The 14,782-nt window shown below is 34.4% G+C and overlaps 1 protein-coding gene across 2 annotated transcripts in view; it reads left to right on the forward strand.

The window, feature by feature from the left end:
• Positions 1-14,185: 14,185 nt before the first annotated feature.
• The window catches only part of LOC131064377 (importin subunit alpha-9), a 198,909-nt gene continuing 198,312 nt past the window's right edge, over positions 14,186-14,782 (forward strand). The window contains exon 1 of one of the 2 annotated variants that reach the window (XM_057998494.2): positions 14,186-14,554. In XM_057998494.2, coding sequence (XP_057854477.1) covers positions 14,491-14,554 — 64 coding nt within the window. In that variant the 5' untranslated portion in view covers positions 14,186-14,490. The remainder of the gene's footprint in view (positions 14,555-14,782) is intronic. The other variant, XM_057998493.2, reaches the window with a different exon arrangement.

Genomic DNA, 14,782 nt, shown 5'->3' on the forward strand with positions numbered 1-14,782 from the left:
ATGACATTGGTTTGTGCACACGATGAATGAAATCAATTCTAGCCTATCTTGCAACTTTGACAACTCTAACAACTTTGACAATTTTGACAACAACTAAGCAACTTTGACAACAACTGAGCAAATTTTACATCTTTTATCCAAATGAACCCAAAATTTGACAACTTTGATAACTTTGACAACAATTGAGGAACTTTTACATATTTTATCCAAATGACCCCAAACTTTCACAAATGGCTTCAAATGATCATTAATGGTCCTAAATTAACTTATTTAGATAAAACAATGGTAAAACAAGACGATAACCAAAATTTGACCATTGCGAGCATGAGGGTGCTCTTGCACCACACACATTGACAAATATAAATGAAAGGAATCAAAAGCATCCACTGATCATTACCATGGATCAAATCTGACCATTACCATTTAATTTTATTTTCATTGAAACAAAGAGTTTTGTAGGGTTAATTCAACATTTAGAAAGTTTATCAAATCATATTCCACAATTGCAATGTTTTATATCATATATTTTTGTTGTTTATATTCATATTGTTGATTACATAGTCAAATACTCATTTAACTTTATAAAAGGGCAGCCACCAAATACAACGAATACACAATAATGAACTCAATACAAGGAGTTTTGTAGGGTTAATTCAACCTTTTAGAAAGTTTATCAAATCATATTCCATGATTGCAATATTTATATCATAGATTTTTGTTATTTATATTCATATTGTTGATTACATAGGCAAATAATCATTTAACTTTATAAAAGGGCAGCCACCAAATACAACGAATACACAATAATGAACTTAATACACATTTATTGGATCAAATATCAACATTTATATATATAAAAAAAGGCATGTATGCCAAGTCAATACAAGTATTACAAAATGTGGCATATGTCATGTCCAAATCAATATACAATAAAAATGTAGAACATGTCTACATGTATTGGTCATTCAATGACCACAACTAACACTATATGATCCTATACTTGTGATGGATCATCAAAGTCGAGCCTCTTTGATGCAGTGCGCGGCTCCGTAGATGGCCGCAAAACCACAATTCAAAATCCAAGTTAGAATCTTGTTGTAGAAAATAGTTCACAATTATCAACATAACTATGCATTTAACTATAATTTCTTTGCAATTGAAATGCAAATTACCTCATCACCTAATCTCGGATCTAATGTCTTCGCTCTCTTCTCCTTGTCAGTCTTTGGAGTTTTCTTGAACACAAACTTCAAAGGCTCCAAGTTATGGCCGAACCGCAAAGGGGGCTATTGTAGATTAAATATACAATTAATATAATGTACTAACATATATACATCAAAAACACTAAAAATCTATAATATAGAGAACAAAAGTGTACCGGATCCTGAGATGCTTCTCCAATAGACTGAGGAGGGCTCACCATTGATGGAGCATCTATGGCTATTACCTATAGGAAAAAATGATCAAAGATTAAATACAATTAATATAATGATAAGTATTGTAGGTTAAAAACAATTAATGCAATATATCAAACAAAAGTGTATCGGAGCTTGAGATGCTTCTCTAGTACATGTAGGAGGGCTCGCCATTGATGAAGCAGTTATGGATATTTCATGTATGAAAAAATGATAAGATTATAGTTTATCGCAAGTTCACATGTACATGTGCATATAATCATCAAATCAAGAAAATAAAGTAGAGATACATACCTCTACCCTCTCTCAATCCTCGGGCGTATCAGGTGCATTCAACATATCTACATAGCTCAATGGACATTGTACATATAAAACAGACAAAAAACACTTATCAATCTACAAATACCAACTAAGACAATTTCAACCTTTTCAAACAATTATACAACTAAAAATGTGTTCAATTACCTTCTTCCCACGTTTTGGCATCCTCGAGGATTTCTTTTGCTGAGGACGAGGCCTAGACATGAAGGGGGTACCCTAAAAAAACAAAATTAACATGAGGTATTAGTATAGATAATATTAAACATAATTTAACAAATCTAAAATGAAATGACTTTCATATTTCATCAAAAGAATACATAAAACAAGGTGTACAAAATATGATACCGTATAGCCTTGTAGGACAAAATCGATTGCTGAGAGCGTGACATCATCAATCTGGGACATTTGGTCCCCTGACAACGCCTACAAAGAAAAAATTGTCACTTGCATTAAAGAGAGTTAGTATATCTTGTAATTTTTTTGAATTCAAAGTGTACTATTCTATTTTAACATGTTACAAAATTTTTACCTCAGGCGTTGAAGTTGTCGTTGTAGTAACTACAGGAGGAATATCAGATACCACTACTGCATCCTAAAATGCATATTATTTGTATCAATTTAAATTGATCTTTAAATAAAAATTCATTTATAATTATAAATTTTAAGTGACTGATAAATAAAATGCAATGTATTCAAATCAATACACTTGTGTCTGCGATTGACTGCCAAATAACATGTCCATCAACTCATTTGTCAGCGCCACATCCTCAATCGTGTGGGTCTAACATCTACTCCCACAAATCATGTACAAATGGGATGTGGATCCATTTGCAACGGTCTCGTCATCTGTCTCTGTGCATATCCCTAAGCAAGTGGCACACACATGTTGAATGGGCTCACTAGCGCCACCTGCAGCAACTAATGTCTCATCATCTGGTACAAGAGGGTGTGCTAACTGTGTCCCATGTTGGATGATCGCATAAGTCAATATTGTGGCTACCTAAAGAGTCTATTGCTCCATTGACTCTTTTAGGTCTATTGGGACAGTCAAATGTACCTTGGGTTTGGGTGCTAGGGGGCGACGACTCTACTGGGCTACTCGCCTACGGGCTCCAGGTCTATCTTGGGCAGAGCTTCCACCTCTATCATAGAACTCTCTCATGTCAAAATAATTAGGCAGCTCATTGAGGACAAAATCACAGTATACTTTCCTCAAAAAATATAATGGCACCTCAAAATTATTAAAAGGTGGTTCGTCAAAGACCATCCACCACCTCTGCCAAAAAATATTCTTCATCTGCAAATTGGTACACCAATGCATGGGAAACCTCTTTGCATTAAGAGGTAGTGACTCACCAGTTCTAGGATCAACAAAAAGGGCATATATTTGTTGTTTACTAATGTTTTTTGTTTTTCACTCCCTCATATGATAACCCACTAGCATAATATTGATGACACCTATCCCTATAGTTTCCCCATTTTGTAATTTGAGTGGAAACTATAGTGGCACCACTAGCTAATGTTTCTAGGCTAGTGGCAAGGGATTTATGATGTTCAAGCTCAGATGTTTTCAATTTATTAATCAGACTATTTATTTTAGTTGTGTTTTTCCCTAACTGATTAAGCAATTGCTCCTATGTATCAAATATACAGTCAAAAGGAGGAGTTGGAGGTGTATTCTATGTGTTTTGTTCGGGGTTTTTAGGAGGTGCATCTTTGTTGTTGTTATGGATTTTCAAAATCTGGTTTGTGTAACAAAAAATTAAAAAACCTAATCAAAATAAACAAATTGAAATTCAAAACATAAAAAATATTCAAACCAATGCGAAAGAAAAACAAAAATCAAGCAAAACCAACCTTGATCCATGGCATTTGGGTGAGAAAAGAGGGAGCCCGTGCATAGTTTAGTGAAAAAAAAACCCAAATTCTCAACTCATGGCTGCGTGAAAAATAAGACATAGTCGGCCAAAAAAAAACATTTATTGATAGGTACAACGTACGTGGTGCTTTAGGACTTAAAACTGCGTACAAGATTTTAAGTCCTAAAGAATTGCATACGCAGTCATTTTTCTAAAGGGACCCCATACGTGCTTTTGTCCCTTTAGGCTCGAGGACAAAAAACCTTAGCACGTACGGGGTGATTTGAATTTTAAGTACTGCGAGTGCGTTGCCTATTTTTTCAAGTTTTTTTAGGTGTGTGTTCACTTTTCTGCACACCATCTTTGTGCACTTACCTAAGAATGATTGCCCAGAGGAGAAGATGATTAGTCATAGATGTTGGCTATATGCTTTTACCTAGTTGGAACATATCCTTAGCCATTATCTTTGATAATGTCAAAATAAATGAGGGTATTGATTTGAATTAGATGAAGGACCTGAACAAACAAGTTGTACTTTGGATGAACTTATGATCTAGATTCCAATGCTCTAGCTATTTGGTCACTCTGCCCTCCAAATAAGAGGCCATATGTGATTGAGGACCCTAGGAAGATAATGGGAAATATTTTGGTTCATAGACTAGAGGATGTTAATCGAATTGAAGCTATCAATTTAACTACAAAATCAACAAGATTTATTGAGACAACTGTGAGGAAGCTCATGGTAGATAATGACAGATTAAACAGAGGGGTGTTGTCATTAAATGAAAGGTTGAATGTTGCTATAGGTTTTATGCCTCTAGTGATACTTCCATTGCTTATTGTTGATGAAATAAAAATGCACAAGTAATTAAAAGAAGAAAAAAGGAGGAGGAACTTGTAAAAATGTGAAATAAGTTAAGTTTGAAATGGTGGGCTTGATAAAATAAATAAATTCAAAAGATAATGGCACATGCTGACAATATTTGGGAGAAGCATGGAACAACAAAAAATGCATTTGTCGAACAAAGGAGAATTGAAGTGAGACTCAAGTGTGTGGAGAAGAATATATCTCTCAAAACAAAACTTTTTAATATTCTTTTGCTAGATTGAAGGGATCTCATATGCCCTTCATTCTATAAAGAAGATTGAACAGACAAGGTTCATGCAGAATGAAATGATGAGTTCTCACAAGTTGCCAATTCAATAATTAGTGTCATTAATGAAGATGAACAGGAGGAACTATTGATAACTTGAGTTTCCATTTGGATAATTTTTCAATGCTACAATTTGGAATGATGACAATCAATGCTTCTATTAACACACATGCTAACAAAAAATATGCAAAACATATAGAAAGCATAAATCAGTTTTTACTTCAAAACAATTAAGCAATAAAGATGATGAATGCAATTTGACCTGCATTTTTAGCTTGTCTTGTATGGATCCTTGCTAGATCATTAGATCACAATTCCCTGCAGTTGAAATAGAATGAAATCAGAATGAAATGCATTTAATTTTCATTTTAATTTATCATCAGTTTTGGATCTCTTTTACTATATCCATATTTTATAGTCATGTGCTACCTTTATATGCATTCACACCTATTTTGTTTTAAATATAATTAGTTCAGAGCATGGAGCATCATTATCAACATTTGTGCCCCTTTTGCTACTCCAACATTACCTTAGGTAGTTCATATTTGTTTTGTCCCATGTGCTTAAAGATTCTTTTTAACATTTTCTTTTGTTTTAAATGTTTGTGAAATGAAAAAGTGACACATGTACACAGATCGATACTTGTTGCTCCCTTGATCTATAAAAGGGATTTCAAGGCCATTTTGAAAGGTTCTAAATTCATTTTTGGGTAGGTAGTATAGAATAATGTCTAATCTAGTGTCATAGAAGATTTTTGCAAAGCATAATTTTATAACTTGTATAGCAATGTCAAGTCGAATTCTAAATAGAGAAAATGAATTTCCTTCATAGTTGTCTCCATGAATGTACACACAAATTAATATGAATCCAAATATCAAAGATATTTTTGGGTTCATTTTTGCGGTGTCTATGTGATGTGTGTTTTGTTTGTTGCTTTCTTTCAAGGAAATAACTAAATGCGTTAAACATTTCATAGTAAATTTATGTGTATGTTGTGGATATAAAGAATAATTTGTAAGTTTCATATATGGGATTCATTAATGTGTTATGTCCACTAATTTGAGTTATATTGTTAGGAATACACTATTACTTTGCGTTTTGACTTTGTAGCCCTAGGATAAGCATTGATCAAGCTAAAGGTTCATTTATGGTTCATAAACATTCAAGAATATCAAACATTTTTACTTTTTCATGTTCATTAGAATTAGATTTAGGTTAGAAATTTTGTTCTTAATTATTGATTAATGCCTAATATCCAAGAATGGAGCCAATTTTGGAATGAGATGGCATTTAATTGGTATATTTTTAATGAGAACCCATCTTCTTTATTCACAATATCTGAGAGTATTTTGAAGATCATTAGATATTGTTAAGGGGAAACCCCCCTTGGTTTTGCAAATCCCAAAGTGTAGAAGACATTAATCTTATGATTGAGTCTTATCAATTCAACACTAATACAAGAGTATGATAATTGAACATGGCTAAATCATCTGATTTGTTGGGAAATGAATTGGAATAACCAACAAATTTGATCACTTACCACTATTTTTTTCATGAAATATTATATTACGACATGGTCAGTGTGAACAAAGATCTAGGGTAACCAGTGATATAATTCCTATATTTATTTATTTCATAAATGACAACTAGCATTTCCTTCTTTGTGACTGTATAATTAAGCTCACCCCTTACAAGTTTTTACTAATATAGTAAATTACATATTCCAAATTACCTTCCCTTTACCCCAACACTACTCCAACAAAAAAGTCAAAAGCATCTATGTGTATATAGAAAGGAAGAGTCCATTTAGGTTCTCTAAGTACTGATGCTTGTGTGAGGGTTACCTTTAATTCTTAAAAGGATTGTTGAAAACTTGCAGTCCATTCAAATTCCACTTGCTTAGTTAGAAATATAAAGAGAGGTGCAACAATCTTACTATATTATTTATGAAGCACCTGTGGTAGCCAGCATGACCAATAAAGCTTCTGACATCTCTTTAGTTTTGTGGTATTGGAAGTCTTGAAATGATCTCAATCTTGGTAGGATAAACTTGAATTCTATTAGTTGAGATAAAGTTACCAAGGACAACACCCTCTTTCATCATCATAAAGTATTTTTCATGACAAGGGAAAGATTAAGTCTTGACACCTTTGGAGTACCTTTTCCAAATTTGTTAATTCCTACTCATAGGAGTTGAATTTTTAAATTTATCCATGTAAATCCCCACTACATCATGGAAAAAATCTAAAAAGATGCTTAAGACAACTCTCTATAAATTAGTTGGTGCATTGCATAATCCAAAAGGTAGTATTGAGTAGGCCTAAGTACCCTATGAGCATGTGAAGGTACTTTTGTCTTGATCTTTAGGGGTTATCTTGATCTTATTATAGCCACTAAACTCATCTAGGAAGGAGAAGTACCTTTTGCTAGCTAGTGAATCCAAAACCTGACCAATAAAAGACAAGGGGAAATGATCTTTCTTGGTTGTTGAATTCAATTACCTATAGTATATACACACTCACCCTTTGTCTTTGTTTTTGGGCACAATTACTAGAGGGGATACCCATTCACTATCTAAAATAGGGTATATATACCATGCATCTAAAAAATTCTATAGTGCGGCCTTGACTATGTCCTTGAGTGTTGGATTCATCCTCCTTTCTGGTTGTCTTACTGGCCTACAACCCTCATTGATGTGTAATTTATGCATGCACAAGATAGGATCGATTCCTTCATGTCATGATGATCCCATGCAAATTTAGAAGTGTGACCTTGTAGTATTTGCAACAAGTTAAAGCATTGAGATGTAGTCAGTTCATTGTTGATGTTGAGTATCTTACTCGAAGACACTTCTATTTCCGTTGTTGTTGTCATGACTAAGGCAATATATATGATGAATATGTTGAGATTATAGTCATGTGGAAAGATACCATAAAACATACTTGATGTAGATGCATCCTCACTATACAAGAGACTATGAAGTGGGTATGTTAGGAAAGATAAGAATTCCTCTTACTATGGGTCCAAAACATAAGAGTTTTGCATGCAATATGAGTGATAATTTCATCTTCATCCTGAATGCTTATCATTGGGCTCCTCTCTATTATCGTGAGTGTTAAGAGGGAATATTTAACCTCATCCTCTAGATTAGACCATATAGTTTTTTTTGTATCAACATAAGGTTTATCCAAAGATAAATGACCAATTTCTTGGTCACATTTCCATTAGAGATGATCATTTTGTTAGACTTCTAGCCAACAAAAGCATATTTAGTAGCCAACCATGGTTGCCCAAGGATTAATGGATAACCTCCTAAATTGTCTTTAGGCTAAAAAAACACGAAGTCAGTAGGGTATTCCCATGAATCTAGAGTAATCACTAAGTCTACAATTACTTCCCCTAGTTTTATAGTGGATCTATTTGCTAAGTGAAGGACGATTGGTGTTGGCCTTATGTTTAGTAGTTATATGGTATTCATTGTCTCCTAGACCATGACATTAATGGATGCACTAAGATCAATTAAATAATTATTGATAAGGATGCCACATGTGTATATACACATCTACAACATGGCTGCTAAGGTTGGAGTACTTAGAGACTACTAGGGTTCCCAACATGATATTAACCAGCTACCCTATGACATGGATACTCTGAGGATATTTCTTCTTTCTCCTTGGATATTTAGGACATAGTTACCTAATGTCCAAGTGGTATAAATTGGTTCATATTTAATAGCTTGAATGGGATTGATCTTTACACAAACATTATTCAATTGCTCTATAAGGTAAAATTTAGGCTAAGGATGGTATTTTTGGGTAGCCAACCTCTCTAAAAAGAGGATTCCTTGTTTGAAATTTCAACATGCGATTGGGTCTATTTAGGTTAGACATTGTTAGTGATATCTACTATTGGTTCATCATCAAATAATTATATGATTTGAGGAGACACGACCAAAAATAGTCTTTCTTGAGTGGAGGTACATCACTAATTCTCATACGTGTATGAGAATATGAGAATACGAGTATGAGGAAAAGATTACGAGAATATTCCTTTAGGGTTAGGGTTATTGTTTGTTAGCTAACTTTGTATGTTGCCCTAAAATTGCATGTTATAAGCGAATGGATTGCATAAGGCATTGTAACATTTGGTGTTGTACTGATTTACTGGATAATAAGAAAAGATTGGACAACTATGTTCTATGGATGTAGCCCATCTTGGGTGAACCATGTTAAATCTCTATGTTATTTTGTGTTGTGTTTTTCTTCATCTCTGTGTATTCATATCTGCATATAATTGTTAATTTGTATTTGCTCCAAATCTGCCTAAACCCTAACATTAAGTGCACCATGAGTTAAACTAGCTAGAGCATGACTATTGAGGCCTCACAAATTAGTTATCTACTACTTGGCTAATTATGCCAAAGGTTCCCTAGAGATATTAATTTTTTAATAAGTCAAAATATTTCTTTATTTTACAAGCAATTGTTTTTTATTATGGGAAAAATAGGTTTTGAAGGGACCCCAAAACCCTTTACTTCAGAAGGCAAAAGATAGATCAAATAGAGACCAATCATAACAAAATTATAGCAAAAATAACCAAACAGGACTGAGAGATAACAAAAGACAAACAAAAGACCTCTCAACCCACAAAAACAACAAAAGGCCAACAAAATTATAGCACAAAACCAACAACAAAAAAGGATTAACCCAAATTTTTAAGGTTCTCCTCAACATCAACACTAAGCCAGTGCATCTTCTTGGCAACATTCTTCAAGTCCGGAATATCCTGAGGTAGATCAATGGATTTCTTCTTCATACTGGCACAAGTGCGCTTTCTTGGAGGACCTGAATCATCAGCACCAACAACCATCTCCTCATCCACGTCCACAACAACCCTGTCCATGTGAGCTTTCTCCAGATTGTTGACCATGGTAGACATAGTGTCCGTAGAAGCCTTCACAATGTTCTAACTAGTTTTCATAATTCTCCCGAGGGCAGTCTCACACTTTGCAATTCTGGCCTCCATATCCACAAAATAATTGTTAGATTTTTCCTTAACACGTTGAGTAGCTTCCATAGTACCATGTGACAAATATTTAGCATTAGCCTCAACCATCTCTTTACTAGCATCGATAGGGTGAGCTCTCATAGTACTATGCATTATCATTAGCCTGCATTACTTCCATCTTAGAAGATAAAGACTGCTGCTTAAGATTGATGTTTTTTATTTCATAGAATACCCATCTGAAAAGACAAAAAACCTCCAATGAGCTATTTTTGGCGACATTAAGCACATCAAATGGTATCTCCTACTCTGGATGAAAATCCTGAGGGGAAAAATTCACCGAATCCCGAGGGGAAAAATCCGTCGAATCCAGAAAATTTTGCTCCGAGCCATGAGAGGAAGATGACACCTCAACATTTTGAGTTTGGTCCATGGAATCCTGGTCATCAGAGCTATCATAAACCTTCAAAGTGGCTTTTTGAGATTTACCCTTAGGGCGTTTACTCAAGCCTTCCCCACCAACACCAAGGGACCCCTTACTCACACCCACAACAACCATCTTTGCCCTAGTTGTGGCATTTTTGCTAGAACGAGGAGCATAATCCCCATCATCACTATCAATTTCCCATCCTTTCGACTTTGATTCCTCACTAACATCAATATTTTCAACAGAAACAGGGGAAGGCTGACTGGGGTGTTTAGAAGCCCTAGCTTTCAAATGCTAAAAAAACAGAGCAATTAAACCTTGGTGTAAAACAAGATTAACATGGGGGTTTTCCTTGAAATCGACAATACTTGCATTCAAAGAAGACAACAAATAAAATGGGAACGACATTTTCTCATTATGATAGAAATGGTTAAGGAACACAAAGTGATACTCGTAAAATTTAGTGAATCTGTTGTCTAGAGTGAAGAACTCCATAACCACCTTCAAAAGCCCTCGCCATATGGCTTTAATCTGCTTCGGCTCAAAATAGGTCTTATTGGCTTTCACCAGGTGATCACGTTCCTTCTCCTTCTTGAGGAATCTCTTCACAACATCATCAAAGATTTTTCTCTCTCTGTAAAACTTAATCCCCTCCGTAGACATTCCCATCACTTCAAATATACGTTCTTCATTAATATTGGTCACCATACGAAACAGATGCACCTTACCATCCTTCCATCCCTTCACAAATTATCTCATAACACTTTGGTTATGCCTATGCAACTTCTCCAAAAAAGTCACCATACCCCCCTTCTGTAATCTATGCCAAATGGTAGGATTCTTCTTCCAATTAGCACAGTTAGGAGGTTCCACCCGATGCCCCTGACCCCCCATAGTATTAAAACTCATCTCAGAGACAACCAAATTCAGAAGAACAGGGTTTGCAACAAAAAAATAACAACGACTTTAAAATCAATTAATGCCCATAAAGTATGTGAAGTCTGGCAGTAATAATAACAACTTAAGGAAGCCAACCCAAATGCTTGCCATAAATAATGACCAAATTAATAACTTTCATCATAAAAAATAGTGGGATCTCCTCATATCTGTCATGTGTTTGATTGTGCATACAGAGTGACCGAACCTCAAAATCTAAGGTGTCTTCATTAAACCACACCTTCCTAGTGTTAATTCTAACCTCCGTGTTAGCGAAATAGTCCACTACACAATTACCTTCTCTATAGTTATGAGAAATATAAAACTCCTCGAAAGTATTGATTATATTCTTGGAGGCATTAATAATATTTTCAATCGTCCATGAAGGTGAACTTTTCCCCTAAGACATTGAATAATATTATTCGAGTCTCCCTCAATCCACACCTTCCTACACCGAAGTTGCTTAGCAATTTGCAAAGTTTGGAAGGCGCCCATGGTTTCTGCAATTGTTAATGATATTAAGCTATTAAAGTTCAGTACCCTTTTTTCCAACCATGTAGTTTTTTTCATGAATTGGGCTATGATCATATTTTAAATTCCACACATGGACACTACTCATGAATTCTTTTATCTTTTTAATCAATCTTTTTGAACAAATTATACAATCCACACCCTGCTATAAGTTTTGCACATAATTTTTCTAGATTTCTTCCATCTACTCAAACCATTATAAATGATTAAATTGAAGGTGTCACAAAGAGTAAATAACTCTTCCCAACAATTGTTAATGTCTCCATTATCTTCTAAACATATCGATCATTGATAATTCTCCACTTCAATAAGCCAAATAGGATTACTATCGTCCTTAGTACATAACACACAAGCTTGAACATTTTTTGAACTTGCATTAAAATCACTTAGAAGAACTTCTTCTTGTTGAGAAAAAATACAATATCTTTTTTTAGAGTAGCAAAAGTAGATTGGCTATGAGCATCAAGGAGCAAAATAACATGCAAAAACTATGATGAGACATCTATTTACTAGGTGCTTCAATTGGCTATGCTCCTAGTTCAATTGGGTAAACTAATGATTGTCTTGATTATTTGTGTCTTCTCTTTCCAAGTTAATTATGTGTCCTTCTACCTCTTTCAATAAGACCATTATTCCACCACAACCTTTTCCATTGCCCATTAGTTTGTTCTAAACCACAAATATTAAGTATCCTTCAAAGAAAGGGGTTTTGCACCCTTCTTTTCCATGAATTCCAATGAGCTCCTTTATGTCTTTTCATTTTGCAATAAGCCCTAACCTAGCCCCCCTCCTCTAGGAGTAGCCTATATAATTCCAACAAATTAAATTTAGATATACCTAGGGCTCCTTGATTTCTATTTATTTTGGCGCAAGGGGCTCGAAGATGAGTTCATATGCCCTTTTATCCCCAATTGTTGTTCTACATACCTTACTATAGTAGAATCATCCACTCTATCTTTTCTGCCCTCTTGTTGCATTGACTCACATTGAGACCCTTGATTACCAATAAATTTTTTTCCATTGCACATCCATGCCCTTTTGCCAATATATCTTGCTACCCTTTAGTTTAGTCATTTCTTCCCTTCTCCCCTCATTCCATTTTATTGTTAAATCATCATTTAGAAAGAAGTGAGAACCTTTCAGAATCCCATTTTTATTAAAATTTAACACTCGTCTTCCTTCTTGCCATGACCACTTTAATAGGATGAGTAATTTCTCTATAAACTTCACCGAGCCTCCTTGCTTGACATATTTTCCCTTATCAATGCAACTTATCTCTCAAGAAATCACTTGTGAGATTGAAAGTGCTTTCATTTTTTTTATAATCTCTTACTCATTTGATGATAACATTTTTTTTTATCATTTCTTCCCTTTCATTGGAGCCTCTCTTTCTTGTTCTTAAGAGGAGATTTTTCTTGCCTGTTCTTCTATTCTTATTGAGCTTCTAATCTTTGGTGTTCATGTTTTGATCTTGTTTGAAATGTCTTTTTTGTTACTTTCATTTATTCTTTACCCTTGAATGCTTGCTTGCTAGAATGTTTGTACCTTATTTTGAGTTGTTTTTTCTAAATCTTTCATGTTTTGTTAGGCTAACTTCATATCATGCCACTCAAGATTCCATGCTTTTAATGCAACTTGCAATATTGTCACATGCTCCCTAAAATTTTTTAGGTCTTCCACTAAAGATCAATTTGCCTCAATAACCTTGCAGAGGTTGCTATTCCTTCCTACTCCCTAATATCCATACCCTGTAATTGAGTTTTTACACTCAATAACTCTTGCACACAAAAAATTGACAACTAGACAAGAGGAGTAGATGTGAAGCTATATAATTCTACTTCTCCTCCTCCACTATAGCCTTTGGCTAATTTTAGACCAAAGCCTTGAGATGTCTTCTTGTTTACCTACACTTTTAGCCTTTACTTGTAGGTAACATTTTTCTCTCTCTCTGGGATTTATATGCTTTGCTCTACATTTCAAGATCCCTTAATATGGTTTCATGTTGACCTGAACCCAAGTCTCACTTTTGCTTGTCGAGGCAACTTTTACCTACCCTAGATAGTTTGTTAACATGTATTGATACTTTTAACTCCATCTTCCATGACTACAAGAGATTTGTTTGCCATTACCAGAAAGATAAATAATTTTCTTAAGAATAAACAATAGGTAACCAAGAAAATGGGGCTTACCTTTTACCATTCAAGATCCATGATTTCTTGACTTTTGCTTCTTGTTATTGTTGTGACTGTTGATGATAATTTTTTTAATAAACTAGCACATATCTTAAATACATTTATCAAAAAATCAAAATGAATATCAATTTCAAAACACCTATCTAACTTTTATAACAAATCCATCACAAATCTAACAAAATTTACTACTTAGCCTAACGACAAATACTAATAAACATTTATGGATTACATCTTTGTACATATATATACTAATTTGTGATAATTATGATTTTATTTATTATTAATAATAATTTAAATGATACACTTCGAAAATTAAGCTTATTAAGCAACCATTTCAGAGTTACAGCGATGTCTACCCAAACTCGCTCATTAAGAGATGATTTAAAAAATCGGGTTCTTTCAGTTTTAGGGATAAAAAACAAGCGAACAAATCAAAGGAACATCAAGCCTGAAATCCTACTCCGTTAATGGAACGAGTTAATCAAACGAGCGATTTTTAAAAATGAAGGTATTTTGCTGTTCTCTTTTACTCTAAGCGCTGCGAAGGAATTTCAGCGAGGTCCTTTCCGGGGGAAGTGCATTCTTTAAGTGGGTATATCGCGAAAGAGTTTTTTGCTAGGTATTTTGTGAAAGAGGCATCGAGAGGAAATCATGTCACATATGGCAGAAGAGTCTGGATCGCCTGGACAGAGACGGGACTCAATCAAAACAGCAGGCATGTAATTTTTCTTATTTTTCATGGTACGCAAAATATTTTAGCCAATTCAATTCTTGGATAGTGTATGATCAAACATCCACATTTATTAATTGGGTAGGTTTGTGTTTTTCACCTAGGTAAATTGACCCGTACTCATTTTAGAGCAGTCTGCCTTCTCATTTCATATTGCAGCGCTCTTCATGCTACGGCATATGAGGCAAAGAATTCCCAGGACTTCAAAACTGA

The sequence above is a fragment of the Cryptomeria japonica genome, chromosome 7 (genome assembly GCF_030272615.1).
Source record: "Cryptomeria japonica chromosome 7, Sugi_1.0, whole genome shotgun sequence".
Lineage (NCBI taxonomy): Eukaryota > Viridiplantae > Streptophyta > Pinopsida > Cupressales > Cupressaceae > Cryptomeria > Cryptomeria japonica.